The 18781-nt window shown below is 36.0% G+C and overlaps 1 protein-coding gene across 1 annotated transcript in view; it reads left to right on the top strand.

The window, feature by feature from the left end:
• Dpyd (dihydropyrimidine dehydrogenase) overlaps positions 1 to 18781 on the top strand; it is a 978758-nt gene that overhangs the window by 783128 nt on the left and 176849 nt on the right. The window contains exon 19 of the mRNA XM_008833683.3: positions 15584 to 15726. Within this exon, the coding sequence (XP_008831905.1) occupies positions 15584 to 15726 (143 nt within the window). The remainder of the gene's footprint in view (positions 1 to 15583; positions 15727 to 18781) is intronic.

Genomic DNA, 18781 nt, shown 5'->3' with positions numbered 1-18781 from the left:
ACTCTCAAGTCCAGCCTTGGAAGACAAAAGAAAAATGAGGAGGAACCTAGTAGAGGGATGCTTTTGGAAGCCCTTGTCAAGAAATTCCAATGGACTCTCATATAAACCTTAGACAATTGCCCTGTTCTGACTTTTTTTCTAGTTCCCTGTCTAGAACTTGTAATGCTAATTACTCTTGCCTTTACTTCTCCTTCACATCTCCTATTCACCAGTCAAGGACTTTCTTTCCCTCCTACAGATAAGAATTATGCAATTTGGAGTCTTTTAGTAGACCCACTGAAGGGGTACTCCAATTTTCTCACCCTGCATCCCCGTTCAGCATGGAAGAAGCCAGAGCGGTCTGCATCCCAATTCCCTGTCCACAAGTTGGGTAACCTCTTCAGAGGTGTGATACGAATAGGAGGTTTGAGTTGGCTAGGCAGTTATGGTAAAAAGACCACAAAGAAAAGCAACCATTTTCTTGGCTAAAAGTCACAATGTCCTTGGGCCTTTTAGCAATATACATGGTTTCAAAAGCCAAAAATGTCAAAAATATTTGGGAGTTCTTATCTAATCCTTAAAATATTTTGGTGTTACCTCTTCAGAGTGTGGAATGTTAGAGTAGCAAAAAGCCCCATTTAAAAAAAATAAAAGGAGTACTTGAAGTTGTCAGAAAGAGTGATGGGGAGATATAGAAGGAGTTGGAGGGGAGGGAGTGGCATGGATTTGATAAAAATACCTTATATGCATGTATGAAATTCTCAATGAATTATCGAAAAAAAAAAACACTTAAAAACTGAGCATGTCATAAATGGTGAGCTCTCTGAATTTCTTTTTTGAAAAGTTTTGGTGTGTGTATTATGCCCATTTTATCGGGATTAGTTTGTGATTAAGTTCCATATGTATTCTACATATTAATCCTTTATCAAATAAACAGTTTACAAAAATAGTAAAGGAATTCCCATTCTCTATGTTGTCTCCTCACTTTCTTGGTTGTCTCCCTTGTGTAGAAGATTCTCACTTTAATACAATCCCACTTCTCCATTCTTTTGCCATTTTTATGTGTTTTGAGGTCTTGTCTAAAATTGTATTGTCTAAACAACTCTGAAGAATTTTCCCTTTTCTCTTCTAGTATTGGCATGGCTTCAGGCTTTATATTTAGGTATGTGAGCCATGTTAAGTTGGGTATTTTTGTATATAGAGAGATAGGATCTCACACCATTTATTAGAATCCTTTCCCCCCTTACATTGAACTGACTGGAGCCTTGCTCACAATCAGTTGACCTTATCTGTGGGACCACCTCAGGTCCTCATTCTGTCTAGTTCATTGGTCAAAAACCCTAATATCTTTACATTGACTTCTATTAAAACAAGTTCTGAACTGAAATAATATCCTTTAGTTCTATTTGCTTTTTCCTGATTGTTTTTGGCAGTTTCAAATTCTTTGCAATTCTGTGTAATGTTAAAATCACCAAGTTGGTTTGTTCAAAGAAAACTTACTGGAATTTTGTTTGGGTTGTTGAATCTATTGATCAGTTTGGAGAAATCTGACTTTATAACAACAGCGAGGTCTCTAACCCATGAATATACCTCTCATTTTCTCACATGTCGTAATGGTTAGTTTTAATTGTCATCTTGACACAACCTAGAATCCCTGGAAGAGAGAGTCGGTGAGGGATTGGTTAGCTCAGGTTGGCCTGGTCTTTGGGGACTTGATGGTTTTCATTGATGTGGGAAGACCCAGCTTAAGAGTGGGTAGCATTCCCAGGTTTAGAACCCTGGACTGTATGACAGTAGAGAAAGATATCTGAGCCTAAGCACATGCGCATGTACATTCATTTCTCTCTGATCATCACTCTGGATGTGATATGAGCAGCTGCTTTAAGATCCTGCTGCTGAGAGCATCCCACGGTGGTCTGGAACCTGGAATTGTGAGCTAAAAGAAATCCTTTCTCCTTAAGTTGCTTTTTGTCAGAACATTTTATCACAGCAACAGAAATGAAGCTAGAATTTTTTTCAAGAATATCATATATTCTTGATTTTGTCATTTGTAAGTAAATTCCAATTTTTATGATATTTCAAATGTTATTTTAAATCTTAACTTTCATATTATTCATTGTTAGTATGTAGAAAAGGATAGAGTGTGTAATATATGGAAAGTTTGAAATATACTCAAAAAGACCTTTTTTTCCCACTAATTATGATTTAGCTGTAGATGTCTCATAAATGCCTATTTCTGATTCAGGATCTCTTCATTTATTCTATTTTGTTGATAATCTTCATCATGCATGGATTTTGAATTTTGCTAAGTGTACTTTCTATATCCCCTTTAGATGCATTTTTTTTCTTTATTCTGTCACTGTGATAAATTGATGGTCTGGTGTTAAATCGACTTTACATTCCTGGGATGAACTCTATTTGACCATCATGCTTTCTGTTTTTATGTATCATCGAATTTAATTTTCTTATATTTTATTGAAGATATTTAGGTAAATGATCAAGCTACCCATATGTTATTGGCCTGAATTTTATTTTTATAAATGTATTGGTTAGAGTTTTGCAACAGAACTATAATAGCCTCATAAAATGGTTTGAACATTTTCCCCCTTCTGCAAGAATTTATGTAATTGGAATTATTTCTTTCTTCAGTGTGGTAGAAATTGTTAACATAAACCACCTGAGCAGTTTGCTTTGTAAAACTATTTTTTAAATTATGAATTCAATTTTTGTACTTATTATGGATCCATTTTAAATTTTTATTTCCTGAATTTTGTTGTCTTAGTTTTAGTTACTTTTAGTATTTCGCACTGAATTTATCCGTCTTATATCAGTTGTTGGATTTATCACCATAAAGTAGTTTATATTGTTTCCTTGTTATGCTTTTATTTATTTTTTCAATATGCATTTTTTGAATTTTTGTACATTTTAGACAGTACATCTTAATCATGTTTAAACCCTCTCCATTTTAATTTGTTTAGAATCTGCAGTGATAGAGTCCCTTATTAATCACTGACCCTGTGCCTGTCATTTTGCTGTCTGTTGTACATAGGTTATCCTGTTTGATTCTATCTGCTCCTAAATTAGGTACATTTGAAATTCTCATCCATTCTGGCTTACCCAAGTAGCTACTGGTTTCAGATCAGCCATATCTCTGAGGAGATTCTTTAGTTTACAGTCAAAATCTAGAAAGACCAGGCATCACAGATGTCACTGAGATACGTGGACATAGCTTCTGGGAGGCCAGGTTCCACTTGGTACATGGCTGTCTACCAGAATGGAAGGATAGTCAACAGCCTGCAAGATGTCCTCCTGGCCCTACACAAGATGAGAGTTCCCTGAGTCACACCTTAGGAGACCTTGTCTGAAGCAACATAGTGTTAAATTCCTCTCCCTTTCCAAATACCTTGATCGTGTACTCTACTTTATTCATGCTACGTATTGCTGCAATGTTCATGATGTTTGATAAAGTGTCAGTGCTTCTGTGCAAATGAAACTTCTAGAACTGACAAAGCTGGTGAATCGCTGAGTTGAGAGGATGCTTTACTGTCTTCTGTCATATAAGCTCTCTGTATCCTCAAAAAGAATTCTTTAATCTGATTAAAAAAAAAAACTCTAAAAAAATCAGACTAGAAAGATATTTAGAATATGTACAAAAATGCAGACTGGTACATGTGCAAAAGGTATGTGTTCTCTTCACTTTCTCCTGATAAATATCCTTATTTATACAGACAACTTATTAATGCTTATGAATTGCCATTTAAACAGTAATGTTTTATTTAATTTTCTTCTTCTTTTAGGGGGGACTGAAGAGATTCTAACCTGATTATTCTAATGCTGGGTTAATATTTTAAAAACTATTTTAAAAAGTAAAATATGAAATTGAAGAACTGGCCTAGCAGGTAAAATGCTTGTTGCATGATCACGAGGACCTGAGTTGGCTCTTTGGTGCCCATATAAAAAGCAAGGAATAGTGTTGTGCACCTGTAAACTCAGCACTGGGGAGGCAGAGACAGGAGGATCTCTGAGTCTGGCAGGCCAACCAGTCTAGCTGAATTGCTGAGTTCCAAGGTCAGTGAGAGGCCCCGTCCCCAAAATCAGATGGACAATGTGGTTCTTTGAATGAAAAGGTTCACCATAGGCTCCAAGTATTTGGACATTTTTGTCCCCAGTTGATGGCATTGTCTTGGGAGGTCTTAGGAGGTGTGGCCATGCTGGAGGAAGCACGTCACTAGGGGCGGGCTTTGACAGTTCTTAAGCCTTGCTGGATCTCCAGGTGTTCTCTTGCTTCTTGTGCTGCTTGAAGATGTAGAGCCTAGCTTCTGCTCCTCCGCCAGCCACCTCTGCTGCCGTGCCTTCCAGCCAGGATACACTCTTGTCCTTTGGAACTGTAAGCTCAAATAAACGCTTCCTTTTATAAGTTGCTTTGGTCAGTGTTTCTATCACAGCAACAGAAAGTAACTAATACACTTGGTCTCAGCACCAGCTAGAGACTTAAACCTCTGAGTTCCAAGTCTTACCTAGACATCTTTGCAGAGCCCACTGCAAGCCGACATCTCTCTCTCCAAAGCCTTTCTGGGCCACCTCAGTTTCACTGCCTGTCCCTCTGCCCCTAATGGCTGTCATCTGCCCATAAAATAGATTGTTTGCTCATGTATTGATGTGTTCATCTTATCTACCTCATTCTCCCTTGTGTGTTGTGAGCAACCTCTTTTGCTGCTTTTTATCCAATATGTGTATGCTGGACACTTGAAATTGATTTGACTGAAAATAACTTCCCATTTTTGAATCCAAATATAATTAAGGGGAAAATTTTATTTGTCAATGAATCAAGAGAACAACTGGTCACTAGAACCCCTTCCTTAGAAAAGTGCTTCATCTGTTTTACAGAGCTCGAAGAATCTTAGAGTTGAAACAAGGACTCGGGTACCTCTTTGAGAGGTGTCCTGCACACAGAAGAGACAAAAACACTGTAGCCTGCTGTACAGCGGGGTTTCGGCAGACTGTGAGGAATGTAGCCTTATCACAGTGCACAGAGGTTTACACATGTAATTCATTGTCAAGTGAAAAGAGAATGCATTACTAAGAATGAAAGGAAAGGTTTTATAGTACAGCAAGTGCCACCATGGACACCCTGGCCGTGAAACCACCCACAGGGAAAACAGAACAAGTATTTCAGAGAGAAAAGAAATAGTAGCTTTCTAAAGAAAAAGTGATGCTGTCCTGGATGGGTGCGGAAACCTTGTTTCTCTCATTTGTCCTCAAGAAAATACTTACTTCTACTTCTCCTGGGGTCTCCCAGGGGTAAAATGCAGTTCCTGTCATCGGCATTATCGTTGTCATGACCTTTCACCTCTACAGATAACCATTTTGAATACACAGTTAATGGTGACATTTTGGGGGTATGGTAATATTTGCTCTGGACATCCTTAAGAAGATATACAGGAGAAATGTTTTATACACCAAGTTCGTCTCTCTCTCATTGTTCAGAACATCTTTTTTAAAAATTCAATCTGTTTATATTTAATAGATAAGCACTTTTCATTTACAGGCAAAAAGTATTGGTAGCAGAACTTACTTGAGAGAAACTGAATGGAGCTTATGATTGTCTAGAAATAAAGAAAATCCCTCATATTCAACTCTAGCATCAGACTTTACTGTGATAGTGTCAATGAACCGTTTTCTTGTCATCATACATTATTTAGCCACACAATGCTGCCTGTCTTACATGTAATACTGTTTAATTGTGTGAGTTTAAATGTCCTCATCTGTAAAATGGAATAATGCACATGTGATTTATAGTGATGCTGTGAGTATATAAAGAGTGTAGATCCCACCAGGAGACACTAAACAGTCTCAAAATTATTTCAATTTAGCCTTAACTTAATATTTCAACTGACTTTGAATTCTAGGGTTTTTTTATTATTATATGAAAGATCAAAAGCTTAAAAATTATGGAAGTGTAGCTGAGCATAGTGGTAAATGTCATTTAATTCCAGCACCCACTAGGCAAGGTCAGATACATCACTGTGAGATTAGGGTTAATCTGGTCTATACATGGCTAGAGGGAGACACTGTTCCAAAACCAACAACAACAACAAAAATGTATGGAAGTCTCAAAGAGTTTTACCACCTGCAGACCAGAAACACTATTTCTTCTCACGGGTGGTTCTTAGTCAAATACACTGCTAAATAGGCACAAAGGAACAAGAGTTAGAACTTTGGTCCATTTTACAAACTAAATGCCACCTAAAATGTGTAAACCACTTACAGATTTCCTTCATATTTTAGCTCTACTTTGAAAATGTGAGCCATTTTAAAGGCAAAATGTACTTACGTAGTTGAAGTATAGGAAGAAAAATTAAGTTTTCTTTTGTAAGGATACAAAGTCCAGAACATGAGTGTGGCATGCTTTACATATGTGTATGATTTCAGTTTATACCAGTAATTAGCCTGAATTTATACACAAAATTCTATATTCCTATTTCTGAAGAAAGCACATTTGTTGTGGTGTCTACCATGCAAACTAAAACAACTTGGAAATAGCACATTGTACTTATTTCAGTGATGTTACTCTTTTAGCCGTGTCTCTCCTCTGTGTAAACATGTCTGCACACTGGATTTCTTTCTAAATCTGAATGTCCTCTTTGGCCATATTGAAGAATGTGCTTACTGTACTGCTTCATTAACCTGCTATGTTATCAGGTAATTGTTTAAACAATGCCACAGCACGATCAAAACGAAAGGTGAACTAATGGCATTTGCAAATGTCAGGGATTATCTTAACACTTTTATTATAGTTTATAAAAAGTAGTTTTGGGGCATTTTGTGGCAATTATTTCTACAGAAATTGGTTATTTAAATAAATTGCTAATTATCTGAAGATGACAGTATTGAAAAATGCTACTAATGAGTTGTTCAATAAGCATAGCTTGTGGTGGCCACCTACAGGTGGAAAATAGAAAGAACATACAGATGATGCCTAGTAAAGGAGTCTTCAAAAGACTAAGGCTTCCACACTGCTGTGAATTTCCAGATAATTCACCGATGAGGGCTTTTGTTTTACATCAGATTTCACTTTTCTTCTGTTACTGCCTTTGTCCTGTCACTATAGATATAATTATCGCTGGTCACAGCTACTATGCTGTTATAATTTATCATCCCAACTGAGACACTTCTCAAGTGAAAGAGAATGCTATTCGTGTTATATCAGACAATTATGAATCAGCATAGGTATAATAAACAGGTGCTCTCCTGGGAAAAATGGGCCATCTGGTCATTCTCAGTGTAGCAATTAATAACTATAGTAGCTCTAATTTAATTCTTATTCAACAATTAATAACAACATAAATTTTCTCAGTTTATCATACCTGGGTAATATATCTGTATTAGTAATAAAAATTAACTCATTCTTCTGTAACTTAATTTGTATTTTGACACTTAAAATGAGAAATATATATATTTATATATCATATATATCATGATATGCTAAAAACATGGTATAGGGAGAGCCAGCTGCACCTGGATTCCAATACTGGATCCATGCTTCCTAACAGAGTGGGCATGTAGTATTTATCCTCACTCAGTCTCCGTTTGTACATCTATAAAATAGAGATAAAATTAACCACACCATAGTGATATTATTAGGACATTATATACAAAATTCATGGGAAAGTAACTGCAGCTAAAACGTTTTCAAAGAGGAAACTTAGAGTTCATCTATTTACTGTTACAAATTTTGTCTTATTTGCTTCTTTTATAAATCAACCTCATGATGGCATCTGTTGGGAATCTACAGAACATGTGAAATTGCTCATGAAACTACCATGATAAAGTTCACAACATCCTCAAGTTTTGAACTTAGACAGACCTAATGTTTCCATAGTACAAAAGACTTTCCATTTCATTTTCCAAATTTAGTAGCCATGGATATTCAAGGGCTAAGGAAGTCTAAATGTAGCTGAGTTCATTGCCGAGTTTACAACCATTAGAGTAGGATGCCTAACAAGGTATGCTGAACCATTGGTTCTTGCTCCAAAATCAGCATCAAAAACATGTATTAAGCCTTTCTTCCTGGTTACCTTTCTTTTGTTTAAAAAAAAAAAAAAAAAGAAAGAAAGAGAAAGAAATTCTTGGTTTTTAAATTATTCTTTGAAAATTTAATTAATGTATATAAGGTGTCTTGGTCAAATCCACCCTCCAATCCCTCCCTCCAACCAGCCCTTCTGGGTCCACCTCAGTGCAATTCCCTCCCTTCTTATTTATTTTTAAATAGTCAGCTGAGTCCAGTTAGTGCTGCCCGTATCCTCATGGGTGTGAAATCATTCACTGCGGCATGGGTAACCTACCAGTGGTCATTCCCTCAAATAAAAGTGATTCTCCCTCACTCAGCAGCCATTGACTGCCAATGACTCTTCAGCTGTAGCCATGGGTGGGGCATCCAGAAATCTCTCCCCTTCTCCATGCTGGAACTTTAAACTAGCTTCACCTTGAGCATATCTTGTGCAGGTAACCACAGCTGCTATGAGTTCTTGTGTGCATTAGCCAGGTCATATCCAGAGGACACCATTTCATAGCTCTCCTCCTCATCATTCAGTGATTACATTCTTTCTACCTCTTCTTCCATAATGTTTTCTGAGCTTTTGAGACGGGGTTGATATAGGTGTTCAACTTAAGGCTAAAGACATTGTATAGAAATCTATCATTTTGTGTGTTAGAGGGGTGGGGGCAGGGATAGATCATAATATTCACTGTGCTCCAAACTTAATTAAACTTTTTAAAATATTTTATTATTTTTATGTGTATGTGGAGGTAGAACTAAATAGACCCGAGTATGATCTTCTGAACACACAGAGAATAAAATCATTGAACATCCCACACATCAAAATTCTCCAGCACAGATTTTGATGATATCTATTATTATAAAAACTTTAGGAACTTTACAAATATAGTCATTTTTTTCTTTGCAGAGGTAAAATATGGATATTTTCTTATAAAAAGAATAAAAAGATACACAGTATGGTAGCAAAGCTTCAAAGTTCATCTGTAACCCTTCACTGTGAGATTTAGTTTATTTCAGACAGAAGAGAATTTCAACAGTTTAAAACCTAAAATTCAATGCATTTACACACACACGTGCGCATGCACAAAGTACATTTATTTTACTAGCAATGGAATCATACGTGTTGTTCTGATACTAGGGCTTAATTTTACGTTACATACTTAGAGATACTTTCATATTAGATTTGAAGGTTTTCTAGTATGGATGATCTATAATTTATTAAACAGCACAACAACTCACAAGCATTTCATTGTTTTTATTATTTTGCTTAAATAAATTAAAAAATATTTTGAGGAACAGTTTTGTATATAGAATTTTGTATCTATATATTAATGTGATAGACTCCTTAAAATGGAATCTGTGGATGAAAACGCATATGATATTACAAATTGCTTTTGAAACTCAAACAAATATTTACTCAAGGAAATCCATATTTACAATGAGAAACTCAAGTTACAGATGATCACAAATTTTTCAGAAATTAAATAGCAGGGGCCCCATGAGGACTCCTAAGCACCCCTTAAGTATTAAGTGTTTGTCTCTATATTTTCATAGCTGAATACTTACTTTATGGTCAATTTTCCTTGCATTGACAATAATACGCACTTACAGAGGCTACAGGCCAGGCATTGTGCTACGTGCTTTCTATTAAACTTTTTCTCTTAAGACTTCTCAACCTTCTGAGATATTACTGGCATCAGTGTCCCTGTTTCACAGATGGGGAAAGCTGATGTTTGAGGAGTCTAAGGAGTTTGTTCAAAGTAATGAGTATATAAAACAATTGAGCTCAGAGTAATGACTAATTGGTTGGAGTTCAGGACTGTCCTCGGGTTTCCTCAATAATGGTTCTGGATGTTTTAGGTAAAGACTCCATAAAGTTGGTCTTCGTTGTAATTCTCAGAAACCATGAGAGAAAAGGCACTTTCATGTCACAGATCTGCTTTTCGGGCCAAGTCTACCTCTTTTACATTGGTATTGGACTCTGCACTCAGCTTGAGTTTCTGATTCTGCATGAGAAGGTCTGTCTTTTTTGGAGTTGTAAGCGTTAAGAGTACAGGAAGCTGGCTTATGGAATTCACGAGAATGACCTCTCATGCTCCCTACACCAAGGGTAGCTGACACTCTCAGAAAGAAAAAGGGCCGCCCCTTAGGGTTGCTTCAAAATAAAATGCCCAGCACGGTTTAGGTAAAGAGTTGTTGAATAGTAATTGAGTATGGACATATTGGATTATGCTATGAAGCAGATAAACATAGCTATAAAGATACTGAGGTTTGAAAAATAGAGTAATAAAACAACTAAACTTGAAGTATTTTAATAAGAAAAATCAGATTTTCAAAAAGGAAGCCCTAAAGTGATAGCAACATTTTTGGATGACTTTGCTTTTCTCGTTTCTCCGCTTCTATTTCACATCTCTGCATATAACCCAGATTGTTTTACTACTTCAGTTTCTGGTTGGATTATGTTAATGTTCTCAGAGAATCTTAATCCATGTGTAAAGAGGTATTTTTAAATAGCTGCACTGCACATACTTATCAGTGTATTAAGCTTCATTAACATTTTAAACTTGTTTTTTATGAAGCATAAATTTGCTGGTGCTTGGTTTATAGAAATCAGTCTTTCAACTCCTAAATCCTTAAAATTCCTGATTTGCTCATATATTATTTTTCAGGGTGGTGTTAAAGCTATTAACAATTAGACAGTCAAAGTTCAATTTCTAATGAATTTTTTATCCACTTAATTCATTATATTTTAATTAATATAAGCAAATTAAAATTACATTTTCCTTTTGTTATACACAGTGAGCACAAGTGAGTATTATAACCCAATTTCTGTTTTGGTGCCAGCTGGAGCTATTATCAAGGAGTTTATGTGGACTTAGTTCTAACAATTAATTGTGTATAATAATAGTCCTAGGAGTCAAATGATTAGGGGGAAAAACAAACAGAATTAAACTCAATTATCCAAAATTCCAGTTATCCAAAATTAGCATTTATTCCACACTATCTTGTCCATTAAAAATTCTCTTTTTCTTCAATGATTCAGTCATGCCAAGTAAATCTCTCCCTCTTCACCTGCAAACTTCACTTCTAATGTCATTAAAATCCTTGTATATTGGTTTAGTGCCTGGACCTTTTTATTCTTAAAACTGAATTTTTGATATATTAATGTCTGATTCTGCAGTTTCTACTTTTGTAGTGAAAACAATCTGATTAACATTACGAACCTGCTAAATGACATCTGTTGAAGGGGAAGATGGAGAGGATGCTCTCTGAAGATGTCAGAGGGTAGATACCTATAAATGTAGGCATCATGCTTTGTTGCTTTGATAAAAATTGGTTTCATTATAACAAAAACACCTGAGAACACAGAAGACATGTACTTAGTTACCTAAGAAAATGCTCCCTCTGGAATCAGTGGTGCTTCTGAGAAGTACAGATTATACTGTCAAACTCTCCAGCAATGTGTATAAATGGCCTTGAAATATACTAAATCATTTACTCACAAAACAATTCCGCAATATTATTACAATTTTCATTGTTTTGTACGTGTCCAAAGAGAGGTGCAGCAAGATTAAGAAATTTTCACAGAATCAGACAGCCTGTAATTAGTGGAGATTGGGTTCACACCTCACTGGTTGGCCCCACTGTCTGTCTGATAATGTTGTAAACAGTAATTTATATTCAAATTGCTTTCATTGTAAAATTCATATTAATAATATTTGTAAAATCTATGATGTTCAAACAAACACAGTTTTTTTTTAATGGTACCTATTACACATGTGTGATAGAACTTACCTAGAAATAATTTACTAAGATCACAAAGGATGCTCTTTGGGTATCTATCATAAGTATGTAGATAGATAATCTCAAAAGGGAAAAAAGAGACAACAGTGCTTGATCAATATTTTGTGGATAGACAGATGAACAGCTTTGTGTATATCTGAAGATCGTGTAAGGGGCCTAAGTCATAACACATTCATATATGCAAACCAAAGCGTAGTACTACAGCTAATGGTATTATTGGATTTAAGATGAGAGCTGGCAAATGACACTATCATTTCTTTGAAAGAAATTACATCTATTAACTTAGTTGAAAATCTCCCAGTTACTAAAAATTTTTTTCTAAAACATCTGCAGTCTGAAAAGTCTCTGTAATAGTTTATCAAAAATCTATGACTTCAACACACTGACTCGCATTTGAATGCACGACTATGTGAAGGGCTCGTTATATTTATTAGAGAGCAGGAGTGACAGTTCAGTCGAGCTCATCAGTGACTTCAGGAAGGCCACTTTTGTGCAAACCTGAATTCTTGGCAGACATATGGCAAGTCAAAGCTGTGGTTTATTTGTTTGCTTGCTTGCTCGTTTGCTTGAATCTACAGCTTGTTTCAAGACGTGAAGACCAAGAATGACTTGATTTGTATTGGAGGATTCCGCACAGTTGAAACAGAGTGAGTGGATGTAACTGGATTTCCCATCAGGTTCTTCTGGCCACCCTGTGTAGATGAGAGCTTAATTTAAATTGCCTGTTACCTATTAGTTCATTTAAGCAGATAGGATTTCAATGTCTTGATTTAAACCTTGCTGTTTTCCTAAAGGATGGAGTCTGTCTCCCCATTTCTCAAGTCTCTCTAACTGACCTCTCTCCCTGCTCTTTGTTCTAAAAGCAGTAATCATAGCAGTGGCAAAATTTGAAAAAATCATTATCTCGACAGCTGTGATTCTTTATGTCTCTGTGCATTTTAATTGGCATGTGTAGAGTCCTGTATAATATGGATACATATATGGTTTTCACATTGAATTTTAATTTTTATCTTGAATTTATTTTCTCTTCATTTCTGTCATTTAAAACGGTAAAGAAATTTCTGTGTTACAATTTAGAAAGATCATTTTATAATCTTCATTGTTCTCCCAGATATCATTCTTGGTGAATAAATGTCATATATAAAATCTATTCACCATAAAATTCTGAGAACAAATATATCTCATATTCAGTTACTTTTTAAATCAAATGGAGTTATATAATCATCTAAATAAAAGCTGAACTTACACTTGGCCAGCAACAGAAAGATCCATTTCTTCATTTCAGATCACATTTCTTCAGGGAATATAATTATTCATAATTTTGAAGATGCCTTTATTAGTTTGAAAGGTTTTATGTTCATTACATGTATTAGAAAAGTTTTAGAAGTGGAAGGAAAACATGAAATAGAAAATGTCGCATTGACCTAATTCAACATCTTCAAATGCCAGTGAGGATTTGCTGGTGTTTTTAAACACCTGTGTAATAATGTTGCCCTTTAAATGTAACTGGTTAAATTTTCAAAGCTGTGTCCTGGGATTTTGCCATTTGATGTCCATTAATATCAATTGGAATATGCGGCCAAATCCCTGTATACCACTTTGAAATTTTACCCCTTAGTGTTAATGATAGTCTTCTAACAGTGCAGTTAGAAATAAATTATTTATTTGCTTAGTTCAAGTTTCCTTTAGTCTCCTGGGTAAAGTAAATAAGAGAGGAAAAAGAATTCCAATATTTCTGTGTTAGTTCAAAGTAACATGTATATAAAGAACCCATTGGCTTAGCATGTATTGAGCATGTCTCCTATTATACAGTTAGTTATCTATCTGAAGGTCTAAGTTGTGGATTTTTTTCGCTTTTATTCATGGCTGGATTTCTTTCTATAATAGCTGCAGTAATAGCACACCTGTTATATGTATGTAGATTCATATAAAACTTCTCACTATAAATTCTATTGGCTACTATATTAGTCTTTTTATGATCAAAACGTACATGCTGAAAAGGATTCACTGGTAAACACATTGACATAGAAATAAAATCCTCTTCTGGATTTTCTCTTTTGCCTTAGCTTAGTACCTTGTATTCTAAATTCCTGTTGTGAAATTCTGAAGTGTAAGCATTGAATATTCTCAAGGAACCTTTTGGGTAACAAAAACAAGAAGACAGTGCTGCACGCACTTTTAACAATAAGTACAAAACATCAGTTTTGCATAGGCTTAGTTTTATATGAAATTAATGTTTACATGAACATTGTAAATAGAAAACTATTGATTTTTAAAAAGAATTTATCTGAAAGAGCAGCTTTTGGTTCACAGAAAAATTGAGAAGGTACAGAGATTTCTCATACACCAGCTTCTCCATATATGTCATCAGTATACCTCACCAAAATGGTACATATGTGGAAATGGATAAGCCTATATCAGTACATCCTTGTCAATCAGAGTCTACAGTTTACATCAGGGCTCACCCTCATGCTTTCCATTCTGTGAACTTGGTTAATATGTAACACTCTGTAATATCTCACAATATTTTCACTCTCCTAAAATTCCTCTGCTCTGCCTACTCACCTCTCCTTCCCTTCTCTCTCTTCTCCCCAACTACTGAAGGTTTTATTGTCTCTGTGATTCTCCTTTTTCCTGACTGCTGTTTTAGTAAGAACCATAGAGAAGGAAGAAGAGGAGGAGGAGGAGGAGCCAGTTCAAATTAAAAGCCATTGACTTCAAGGAACTTTCTATGTTCTTCTTTGAAGTAAACTCTCCTGATAGCTATGTTTTGTGAAGGTGGAAGTGATGAGAATACTGGGCCAGTTGCTTATTTGTGTTATTTGATGAACTCTGGTTTAAGACAAAATCAAATCAAATTCTTACAAAATTAAAAATGTCTTTAATTCAGAAAGGGCCTTTAATGGACCACTAACTTGAGTGATCACCAGGAATATCAAATTATATTCCTCAGTTATAAAAGAATTAATTCACTTTGGGATGTAGTTGAAGCGCCAAAGCAGTTTTAGGACAATACTGCAATGTGTTCTGTCCATCTCTGCAGTTTTGTTTCTGTCTGTTTGATTAGAGAAGAGTACACTGCTAATGTCTGAATAATTAAGAAATATATGGATAGGTATGATATAAAGACATATGTATTCAAATTAGGGAGTCAGATCAATTCTCTTTAAATTTATTTCAATCTAACACATGAAGAATTATGTCAGGCTCCCTGTGCACCTTCAAACTGTAGAAAACCCATGTGCACGGCAGTGTGGAAACTAAGTCGCTCAGCACCTTGCTTGTTTTTACAGCTTCTACATTCACACCAGCTGCTTTGTACTTTGCAGAAACATAACAGCGTTGTATGTCTATTTGCGTACTGTATGAGATTGTTTCTCTTTTATAAAACTTGCTGTGCATTGGTTCTTTTCTAAAACAGATGCTTAAACATTGCATACAATCTTAAGAATTCACACATTACTGTATATCAAACTGTAATTTGCATGTATTTTGTGTAAGAGTTCTAAGCTTGCCATATCCACTTAGTAACTTGTCTGGATTCACTAATTGAATCAAAGTCCTTAAGATAAATCCATATCCATTGACTTTGAAACAAAATGATTGTACATTGTGTGTACCTCTTAGAGATAAAGAAATTTGAAATGTGTCTAGTAAAATGCAGCCTTGTGTAACAGTAAACAGAAGACAATGTGTACCGGTGGCAGGAGCACCAACGGCTTCATTCCTTGTTTTCTGCAGGAACCGCCATCAGACCTATTGCTTTGCGAGCAGTCTCCGCCATTGCACGTGCTTTGCCTGGGTTTCCCATCTTGGCCACAGGTGGAATTGACTCAGCTGAAAGTGGACTCCAGTTTCTCCACAGTGGTGCTTCAGTCCTCCAGGTAGGACTCGTGTTTTTCCTTTACAAAAGCTTCGTTAACAAATACAAGCACATTCACGGACAGCAGCAACCATTAAGTTCCCCTTGTGAGCCGGAACAAATCTGAGGTTCATTTCCTGTCCTACAAAAGAGAGCTTGTGAATGTTTTCCTAGTGTATTCATTCACCTATCCGTCTCTAAAATAAATGAGACCAGGTACCAGATACAAGCTATACCCTACTGGATAAAAACAATTATGGTGCGAAAATCTGGGTAAAATGAGATCCCCATGCAGAAATAAAAAGGAACAGAAGATAAGACCAAAACACGATCTGCCACAAGGCCCCAGAGGGATTACCATATTCGGCCCTTAACTTCCTGACAGATGAGAAGTTATTGGCTTAAAACTTTCAAAAATACAGAAGCAAATTTGTTATTCAACTTTTTAGGTTCAAAAACTGGAGAAAATTCTATCTTTTCACATTGGGATACAGTCAATTATATTCTTAGTAACATCTGTACTGATAATAAAAATTTAGTAACATTTTACTTTATTTTCCCTTCTTTCCTGAGACTGGCCTTGAACTCACAATCTTCCTGACCCTGAATGCTGGATTACAGGCTAGTGCCACCAAGTTCAGCTTTAATTGTAGTTATACATGTGTTATGTATTGTTCAAGACGATCTAGTACTCTTAGGACATTTTAGCATAAGCATTTCTCTGTGGGGCCAGCAATGCAGGTTTGGGGTCTAACTAAACTCAACAATAAATATTTGTATATAAAGACTGTACCATCAATTTCCTATAATGCTCTGCTAGTATGACTTGTTGCTACCTATTCATAATGATAATTGGAAAGCAAGTCTTAACATCATTTAAATTCAATGCCCAAAAATGTAGACTACAAATATCTTGTGCTGTTAATTCAACAAATGCAATTAAGAGTGTCTTATGAATGATAGACAATCTAACATAGTAATACTATGTATCAGATGCTAATGAAAGAGGAATTCTTAAAAAATGAATGCACCTACTTTTCCCCAATACTTCAAATAAGCACAGCTAAAAATCTTTATGTAGAAACTAATATAAACACACTCTGGAAAGTGCACAGAAGTCAGGACTGGCTAGGAGCCTCAACACCCAAGGAACAAGTCAGGAGTTTTCCAGTTGGTTGATTTGTTTCTACATGCCACCCCTAGAACCAGAAGGTAGCAACTCAGAAGTATCAGGTGCAGGCAGGAAAGCTTGTTCTCCCTAGCCAAAGAACCAAGAAAGAAGCAGGCTGGTAAGACAGAAAACCTACACTAGGAGCTCGTCAACATTAGCCAGAGATCATGCATAAAAATTGTGTTCCCACATCCATCTATGCAAAGTGAAAGTATGATTCCTGGATCTTCACTCTCACTAGACACTAGTGCCAAGATGAGAGAGGTGTGAAAATAGACTGGTGAAGATTTTAATGTAGTCATAATAAAGTTTCATCAACATCCCTATTGGGTGAGGGTGATCTCCCCTAGGGAATTCCCACCAGAGAATAATGAACAGCCCTCTCAGGTTTGATGTCAGAGAAGTCTAGTAGAGAGTGAGAATTTTCATCTCCACCCTTTGGTTATAGAACTATTGTCCTTTTCTTCTTCCTGTGGTGTCAGTGAAGCCAAAGTTAAGCATTAGCGAAAATGCAGTCCTGCCTTTCCTGTGTAAACAGGGAATGTGCCCGTGGACTCTCAATGGGAAGCCAGAATCTCCATCCATCCTCTAATCACAACAAGTAGTTCTGTCCTGTGGGCATCTGTGGAGGTCAAGCAGAGACCCTGTACACACAAATTTTAGCCCAGACTTGAGGCTTACCCCTGTAATCACAGAACTTAAAAGGTTGAGGCAATAGGACCTCAGTTTGAAGTTAGCCTGGGCTACATAATAAGACCTTGTCTCAACAACAACAACAAAATTTCGAAATAAAAATTATTAAAGTGTCTCAATATACTACTCCACAAGTTACAGTATCAGGAAAAGACATCATGGTACATGATAAAATACCGCTGATAGAAACCAATGCCAAATAATAGATTTTCAAATTGTCTGACAAAATTTCATTAACAAACCATTAGAAACATTTTTAAAATAAATGAAAAAAATAGTAGCTTACTAAAGAAAGTGAAAATATAGAGCAAAACAAATGGAAAATTTAGGACCTAAAGACTCTGATAACTAAAATAAAAACAATTTGCTCAGCAACATAATGGAGAGAGAAGAAAATTAAACTCAATGAATGAGAAAATAGCCAATCTGAGCACTGGAGGAGGGGGAGTTAAAAAAAGGATCAGAGCATCAGAACCGTGAAGTTTTATTACAAGATCAAACAGGTTCTCAAATCGAAGAGATGTGTAAGAAAGTCAAGATGAAGTTTGAAAAACTTGTAAGCCCACAGATTCCAAGGGAACAGAAAGCCAAGAGAACCCGAACAGGATACATCAAAAGAAATTGATAACGAAATATGTCAAATATGTCATGTCAAAATTCTGGGAACCATAGACAAAGAAAGAACCTTCCAAACAGGAAGAGGAAATGATAGCGACTCTAAAAGAAGCAAGCCATTGTTAAGAACAACAGATTTCTCACAAGAATCGTGGAGTCCAGAAGGAAATGAAGAAGTATTTTTCAAGACTGAAAGGAAAAGACCTGTTGATGTAGCATCTTATCATCTCAGGTATGAGATGATAAATGAAGGCCCACTGCACTGAGGGAAAACTAAGAGCATGGACTGCCAGCAGATCTTATCTAAAAGAATGGATGATTATAAATTCCCCAAGAAGAAAAGAAATTATAAAAGATGGAAAGGTTGATGAGATGGCTCATCAGGAAGGCACACTTTGTGTCAAGTTTCACAATCTAAGTTCAATCCCTGTGTCTCACATGGTAGAAAGAGAGAATAGACTCCCACAAGTTGTCCTCTGACCGCTACATGTGCACCATGGTAGTGCATGTGCTCAAGACACGGTCTCTCTCAATCTCTCTCTCTCTCTCTCTCTCTCTCTCTCTCTCTCTCTCTCTCACACACACACACACACACACA

This window comes from Nannospalax galili, unplaced genomic scaffold, assembly GCF_000622305.1.
Source record: "Nannospalax galili isolate Female #2095 unplaced genomic scaffold, S.galili_v1.0 scaffold255, whole genome shotgun sequence".
Lineage (NCBI taxonomy): Eukaryota > Metazoa > Chordata > Mammalia > Rodentia > Spalacidae > Nannospalax > Nannospalax galili.
The sequence above is the reverse complement of the archived record's forward strand: the minus strand, read 5'-3'. Positions and strand labels throughout refer to the sequence as shown.